At 40.8% G+C, this 8,728-nt stretch overlaps 1 protein-coding gene across 1 annotated transcript; it reads right to left on the minus strand.

Moving 5' to 3' along the window:
- Positions 1 to 458: 458 nt before the first annotated feature.
- LOC122524554 lies at positions 459 to 7,328 on the minus strand. Its single transcript, XM_043646866.1, has 2 exons — positions 7,222 to 7,328; positions 459 to 1,363 (listed from the first exon to the last, which is right to left on the minus strand). Exon 2 carries the CDS (start codon positions 1,356 to 1,358, stop codon positions 459 to 461), a length of 900 nt encoding a protein of 299 aa, XP_043502801.1. The 5' UTR covers positions 1,359 to 1,363; positions 7,222 to 7,328.
- Positions 7,329 to 8,728: the final 1,400 nt, after the last annotated feature.

Raw genomic sequence — 8,728 nt, forward strand, 5'->3', positions numbered from 1 at the left:
ATCCTTTACGTAAGTTGGCTTTGGCAGCAACTGGTACCAAACACCTTCAACCAGATATTCTTGTGGTAGTAGTGCGCTGCAGGATTCTTCGGTGCCCTTACTTACCAAAATTCTGGATTTTGGTTTAAGGAACATGCTGGTGTTTTGATATGTCACTGGGAGTTCACGATAACATTCTCCCGCGTGTCTAACCTTTACAGGAACCGGTGTGCATTTGATAATATGTGCAACTTCACCGCCTATCACTGCCATGTATCCTGGTTTTTTCATTACTGTATACGCAAAGACATCAGGAAGGATCGCGGCCAAGGCTAACGCATTTCTGATTACTTGCTGTTCCAGATTACATCTTTGTTGTAGTACACTGTGGTATAGAGCTTCCAACTGGTCACGATGATGCCTTTCAACATACACAAATTTCGAGTTCACGTAGGCGAACAAATCCATATTGTTAGGTGTTATTTTCGCTTTGATGTGAACGTTCTTCCCCGCTGTGTTTCTAAAATGAACAGCTTCGGATGTTCTGTCGTGATCAAACTATACCCACAGAGATGGTGTTCTTCCTTGCCCATTAATGCGAAAGTCGTATCCCCCTCTGTCACCGTATACATTGTTGACAGTAGTGAAATGGTAACAGGCGAAACTATTTTTGTTGCTGTGCCTTCGTATAAAGCTGTGTATTGTTCGAAGTTGCACGCCGATTTAGGAATTATTGTCCAAAATGCACTCCCGTTTTCGTCCGTGAGGCATGTTCCTTCCGAAAAGGTGCACCGCACATTTCCCCGTAGTGAGATCACATTATCCTTCACTCTCACTGTTCCCGTATATGTTCTTATATTTGTTCGTACTACACTTTGCACTACTACACCGTCCCATGTTCCGTCGGTATCTGCGTATTGTGTGCCGAGGCACTTACCGTCGGTGGCTATGGAGCCTGCTAACGTAACACTCCGAAAATCGGTCGTATTTACTCGAAGTCCAGTCAATTGAGTGAACGAATTTAAAGAAAGTGTACCGGTATTAATAATCGATTTGCAAACGTCGGCAGACACGTCCATCAGATATACGCGGCGCCCGTTATGAACAGCTGATATATGCGAGCTCATGCCGCAGTAATAAATGACACGGTCAACTTCAATCCGACACTGGTATACCGGTGTTGTATCGTAGTCAGTCAGCTGCAACAGCTGTATGTACGTCTTCGTCTTGTTGGGTGTTGTGGTGGGGAGATTGCAGTCCCCCGTCTCCAGCAGTGACACAGATGTTATATTCGCAGCTGTCCCGCCGCAATCGTAACCCAACAATGCGGAAGCTATGGTGACGTAACCGATGATGATGCAGCAAAGTTCGGAATGCATCCTTTCTGTTGCAGATGTACAGGTCTTTACAAAAATTTCTTATAATAGATTCATACAAAGGTTATATATGTGATAATTATGCAAGAATTGTCCTAATTTTTATTTCTAGTTAATTTAACTTTGTCTCGATGGACAATCCTACTTCCATTTTTATAACTAATTTTTATGTTATTATTACGTAGAATCTCTAGAATCTGGTGGGGGCCAGTGTACTGGTCTCCAAACTTAGAAGTTGGTTGTTTCAACAAATAGACGTTATTTCCGACCTCAAGTTTTTGGCCGCGAGAATTTTGATCATAATAAAATTTGGATTTTATTTTTGCGCCCACCAGGTTCCTTCTTGCTATTTTCTGAGCTGACCTAATTTTATGAACTAAATCTAAATAGTATTCTAAATAGGTATTCTCTAGGGCAACGTTCGTAAGCACCTCTCCCGAGGGAGCATTCGCTTGTCTTCCGAATACCAATTCATGAGGTGTGAACCTAGTTCCCTCATGTGTGCTAGTATTGTATGCGAACATAGCATGAGTGAGCCAATTATCCCACTCGCTCTTCTTACTAATAAATTGTTTTAAGTATTCTATTAATACAATGTGCGAACGCTCAAGTGACCCATTTGACTGTGGGTGAAATGCTGTGGTTTTTATTTGCTTACAACGGTACTGTTTAGCAATTGCCCTTAGTAAGGAGCCTGTGAAATTTTTCCCTTGATCAGTCAGAATTGAGCGTGGCGCTCCGAATATATTACAAAAATTATGGACCATGCCTTCCGCAATATCAACTGATGTAGCTGTCTTCAGAGCTACTGCAACGAAAAATTTTGTTAGTGAATCCTGTATAGTAGAATATATTTATTGCCTTTTTTGTTTCCGGAAGTGGTCCAACAATGTCCATGGCAATTTTGTCGAATGCCGCTCCTGGCGTATCGGTTAGTATCATTGGCTCCCTAGACTTTATTCTAACTAATTTCTTTAATTGACATCCTTCGCAATTTCTAATGTATTCTTGTATGTCTTTTTTCATATTGGGCCAATGATACTTCTGCCTAATTCTGTTATAAGTTTTTGTTACACCCTTATGTCCACCGATAGCCGAAGAGTGGCATTCTGCAAGAATGTCATTACGCTTTTCCTGTTCTGGGATTAGAATTTCATTAAGACAAATTACTATTTTGCAAATTTCAGATTCAAAAGTATTTTGAAGTTTCCTTTGGACGTGCGACCATGGGATGCCATCGATATTATTTGTCTTAGAAATACTTACAGATTTAAGTCCCAATTCGCGGGTAACAGAAAGTAAAGCGCCAATTGCTTCTACCAGAGTTTCGAATTTTGTAGAGTTCTCAGCTTGTTCCTTTATAGGTATTATTACTAGTTTATATTTTCCGATGTTAGTTACCCTAGCTCGAGCTAACACTAAATGTTCTGATTTCGGGAGCCGTTTGGCTTTATCCAAAAGTTTGGCGCCATCGTCACAAGGTGTACCGCTAAGATCCGTAAATACTATCAAGTTATCTCGCCTTAAATGCAGAGAGTCCCTTGTCTCGAATATATTTTCCGTTATCATTCTTGAACGCATATCTACTCTCGTCGGTGTGTACGGAGAAAACAATTTATCGTAGTCAGCTGAGTCACTGGCACTCTCGACGTCAGAGTATTCATTGTCTGTTTCTGTTATCTTAGCGTCAGCTGTCGAGGGTAACGTCACGTCGAGATCGTCTGTCCCGTCAGCTGTTTCGTCGAGGTCATAGTCTTCGTTTTCTGTTAATGCGCGTCTGACATTGAACCTAATAGGGCTGTCGTCCGAATCGTCCGCATATACAGGGAGTACGCTCCTCGTCTCCACTGGATTTCGGGATAAGGCATCTGCGTTAGCATTAGCAATTCCGGGCTTATACACAATTTTGAACGAATAGTCAGCTAACTTCAAACTCCATTTTACGAGTCTCGAAGTCGGATCTTTAATTGACTTGAGCCAAACTAGCGGTTTGTGATCAGTTATCAGAGTAAACTCTCGCCCGTATAAATAAGGCCTAAAATAATTTGTCGCATATACTACTGCCAGAAGTTCTCTTTCAATTGTAGAGTAGTTATTTCTGCTTTATTCAAAATTCGCGAGCAGTATGAGACAGGCAGATCCTTCCCGACAGGACCTTGACTCAAGACGGCACCAATTGCATAGCCGGATGCATCTGTTGTTACGTTAAAGGGCAAGTTAAAATTTGGAAACTGTAGTATCGGTTCCTTGCACAATGAGTCCCTTAACGAGCAAAATGCATTTTCTTGGGTACTTTCCCAGCGAAATAAAACATCCTTTTTTAATAAATCTGTCAATGGTTTAGCAACCTTAGAAAAGGCAGGAATAAACCTTCTATAATATCCGGCAAGTCCCAAAAATTGTCGAACAGATTTAGCATTTTTCGGTCGCGGAAATTCTCTGACAGCGTCTAATTTTTTTGGATCAGGTTTAACACCGTTCTCCCCGATGATGTGTCCCAAATAGATTACCTCCCGCCTTAAAAATTCACATTTATCGGGTTGTAACCTCAAATTGGCCTTACGGAGTCTTTGCGCGAGCTTATCAAATTTTGCTTCATGCTCGCTAAGTGACCTTGCGTAAAGAACGACATCATCCAAGTAAACAAACATTTCCTCGCCCTGTAAACCGGTCAAGACATGATCCATCAACCGTTGAAAAGTTGCTGGAGCGTTTTTTAAGCCGAATGGCATTCTACTAAATTCAAAATGACCGTACGGGGTCGAGAACGCTGTCTTTTCTCGGTCATCCGGATGCATTTTAATTTGGTGAAATCCGGATTTCAAATCAAATGTCGAAAAATATCTTGCCGCGCCGAGTTGGTCTAATATTTCGGTTATGTTAGGTATAGGATAAGCGTCTCCTACTGTTTTTTCATTTAAATTCCGATAATCGATCACCATCCGCCATTTGGGATTTCCTTTGGAATCCGCCTTTTTAGGTACAATCCATATTGGAGAATTGTACGGTGAGAGAGATGGCCTAATTATTCCGTCTTTCAGCAATTCAGATGTCTGTTTCCTAACTTCTTCCTTGTGAACCGGAGGGAATCTATATTGTTTTGTGTACACCGGAACACTGTCACTAGTAATGATCTTATGTTGCAAAATATCGGTGCATCCAAGCGGTTCGCCTGGCAAATGGAAGATATCAGCGTTTGCTGCAATTAATTTTGAAACAGATTCAGCCTCTTCCGTATTCAAATGTTCGAGACGGAGGAGGGATTTTACGGATTCTACTCGAGAGGGTGGTAAGGTTGATTCAGATTTCGGATCACCCCTCTTCGGAGTTTCATTAGCGGAGGTGGATGCAAAAATGGTATGTACATAATGCAAATATTCGGATTGATCGGGATCGCAGATTTCGGACAAAGGATCGGAGTTATTTGGTGCAGAATTCGGAAGAGTACCTAGACTATAATCAAATAATTCCAATCTCTGAATTGCTAAAGAGACAGGTTTCGAAGTCGTGTTTATTACCTTAAAATATGCTTTCCCGTTTTCGTTTTTAACTAAAGCTTCACCTGCATAGACTCCAGGTGGGAGCTGTAACTGAGGGATATATCCCTCTTTTACTTCAGTGTTCGCGACGTAGCAGTAGCAAATTTGAGACATTCTCGAAGGAATGCAAACACTCTCGTCTGCGACAAACGGAATTACCTTTTCGCGAAATTTAAGACATCCACTAGTATAATCAATGGTAGCAGATTTTGATTGTAGGAACTCGGTTCCCAAAATACCATTCGATTGAATAGGGAAATTTCCTTCTACTAAGTGGAATTTAACGTCCTCCCCAAATATGCGAACCTTGGCAGTGCCAAGCGTGTTATGTCTGTCTTGGGAGATACCCGTTAACTGTACTGTCTCCGTAGCGTCTGTTTCTGTCGATTTACGTAGTACGTTAGATTTTATCAAATTGATTTCCGCGCCAGTGTCGATCATCAATGTCACGGTGCCAGTCAGTTCTTGAGAGGTACCAGTGACACATGGAGCCCTAATAACCGGTTCGTACATTATTTGCCTGATTGCGACTGTTCCGGTTTCGGTTGCGGAGATCTTGGACGCGGTTTGGGAGAGGGGGAACGGCGTGCGTCCGCCGCCGGACCCTTCCCGTCGTTTCCCTGGTTCTGATTATTTCGTTTATCATTATTATATTTTAGTGATCGACACTCGTATTTCCAATGGCCTAATTTTTGCAATAATTACAATGACCTTCTCTTCGTTTAACCGATTTATTAGATGAATTTGATGGACTTGGTGAATTTTTCCTGACTTTCTTTTTAGCCAGCAATTGTTTTCCTTATGACCCTGCTTTTTGCAGTGATTACAGACTATTATTTCCTTAATTTGTCTGATATTCGCGACACGGCTCCTATAAGTAGGAGAAGCCGTTCTTTTTGCGTCCTCTTGAATTTGTTTGTCAATTCGCAGCAAACAAATTAAGGCTGAACTAAAATCGGTATACCGTTCGAATCGCAATGCAGTTCGGTAATCTGACGGAAGACCGCGAATGAAGGCGTCAAGGCCTTCCTCTTCTATTTTGCGCTCAACAGATCGTTCTAAACGCCCAACCTGCTTCGATTCCTCATCAATTATTGACTGAGTTAGACCACGGACGCGACTAAAGTAATCAAGAACGTGCTCCTTTGGCTTTTTAAACTCGGTTGCTAGTTGTCCGCGATAGTAATTCGTCCCGTGTGCTGGCAAGAAAGCATCCTTCAGCCGATCTATTAATTGCTCTACTTTAGTTATTTTCAGATCCTCTACAACAACGTATGCGTGTCCGTTTAATTTTGAGATAAGCAGCCTGGTTAGTGAAGTTTCTGTTTCGGCAGAATAACAAGCGGGCAAAGAATCAAGAGCTCTTTTACAAGCTCTCGCAAACTGAGTAACCGAGATGTTGTGACCATCGAACCTCGGTACCGCTTCCACAATTTCACGCAATTTAACCGAAGCATTCGTTGTACGCGGAAGAGGAGAGGGCGGACGAGATGCAGCAACTACTCCCCTCAATAAATCTAATTCACGCTTTAGTCGCTCATTTTCTGTTTTCAAATCGTTACTATTTGGCAAAGGAGTAACGATAGTTTGACGCGGTGGAACAGGCCGTGGAGAACTGGATGGCGACAAATTTGGTGTTCTTGATATGGTGATAAATGAGTCTACCGGAGTTCGCGATCGTTCAAATCCTCGAAAGCCGCCAAAATCTTCGCCCATAGACCTACGAATTTCTTCTTCCCTTAATTCTAGTTTACGTTCTCTATGTGCTAACTCTTTTCTTTTATTTTCAATCTCACTCTCTCTCCTGTCTAGTTCCTCCTGTCTTTTATAAGTTTCCAACTGCAAATTATTTAACTGTTCTTGGAACAAAATGATTTCTTCCATTCTTTTTCTTATTAATAATTCTTTTTCCGCTAATTCGTCATTGAATCCACCCATCGCCCCGTCAGAGATGGGAGAATCTGTTCTAACGCGTGTACGGTCCGTTGCCATTTTAACTACTATGAAATATTTTCTTTTTATATGTGAATTATAGCAATGATCCCACACTGAGGATTCGAGCTAAATTAGGTTAAGACTCTCACTTCCCTTTTTCTATCCCACCGCTGCCACCAGTTTTTGCCTTCCTGTGACGTCCTAGAAGAGGACTGCCAAGGAGCAAGAACAATTTTAGATAATTCTCCGATCCGATACCGACTTTCTTGCTGTCTTCTCGGCAAAGAGAATAAATGCCCTATTTTGGGTCAGCCTGTAGAGCCAGTACTTTACCCGGGATCTGGGCTAGAAGCGGAACTTAACTCCTTTAATAGTAAGAGATGACAACTTACCTTGATGTTAATATTGCTCTATGATTTTACGGAATCCTCGGAGTGTGGTCCCCTGTGCTGATTTCCGGAGCTCCTTAATTCCAATTGTGCTAGTGTTGAATTTTGAAGATAGGTACAAGGAATCAGGTGCAAAAGGAGCTTAGTTGTTGGTTCGAAACAATTCCAAAAATTTTAGGTAAAATAACAGTATATTCTTAAGTAAACTTTAACAATAAAAACACAAGGTTATGCACAGTATAACTCACAATACGAACACAGACAATAGCAAATGTAAACTTTTATAAATGTAAAGATTAAGAAACAATTATCGAAAAACTCGTTTACAAACGTAGCAAACTTAGTAATAGATGTCGAATTCAATAACAGATGTCGAACCTAATAGCAATTGTCATACTACGAAACAAATATCGAACTTAGTCGACGCAGAAATAGTAGACAAAGGTTCGACGCGAAACACTCGACTTACGGTGTTAGGTCTTACTGATCGACTCACGGTAACAGATATTAAATTGTAAAAACCGTCAAAATTACTAAGGTTCACGCAATAGACTAATTTATGAAGCGAACTAATCAAGTATTGTAGTAGACTTTTTATGTGTTTTAAGTATAATGGTTGCCGGTAGACTGACGGCGAGGAGTCTCTAAGCTCCCCACGTCGAGTCCCGTACGGCCGAGTGGGAGGTACCCCCACTCGCGCTAGGTGCTTCCTCCACTACCGACTTTTACCAACCCGTGGGAAAGGAATCTGCTGATCTTTTAAGTTTGCACGTGTGAATAAATATTAGTTACAATCAAGCTCTAAACTGCTGTCGTCAGCTGGGAATGGAATTTGCCTCGAAAAAATATCATTTACTATCAAGCGCTAATTCCCGGTAGCGACTAAGTATCAGGTTACTATCAGGCAGAAATTCCCAGAACTGCACGTGCGCCTTATACTTGAGCCAAGAGATTTCCTTTCATTGCACGTTTGCTTTATTACGACTGTGGGAATTTTATGTTCCAGCTAACATTATTACTTTATATAAATGTTATTAACTATTTGTTCTATTAATTAATAATAACTGTTAAAATTTATTCCCAATTAAAAGAACAACAAAATATATAACAACGTTATCTGCAGCAACCACTTAATTAAAGATGAATGCAAACAGCAATTGTTATATCAACCAAATGTTAATAACAAGTGTCGGTAATGTAGGAGCACGAAGTCGGTATTACAGACTTCCACTTATCGACAGACCTGCTTACCGACCCTATTGGTAGGTAAGGTAGGTTTTCACATGAACGACAATTGATCTGTACCATTCTAATTTCCATATGCTAACAAAAATGCAAATATCGATGGTCGTTCATGAGAGTACTTATTAGATAAAAGTGCAAATTATACAATATGTAGAGAAAAACATCGCGTACTAAAATATTAGAATACAAAACAATATAGATACAAATTCTAATGAAGAAAAAGCAAATATTAACGCTAAATATATAGAATTATGACAAAATTCGG

This window comes from Polistes fuscatus, unplaced genomic scaffold (genome assembly GCF_010416935.1).
Source record: "Polistes fuscatus isolate 324 unplaced genomic scaffold, CU_Pfus_HIC Scaffold78, whole genome shotgun sequence".
Taxonomy (NCBI): domain Eukaryota; kingdom Metazoa; phylum Arthropoda; class Insecta; order Hymenoptera; family Vespidae; genus Polistes; species Polistes fuscatus.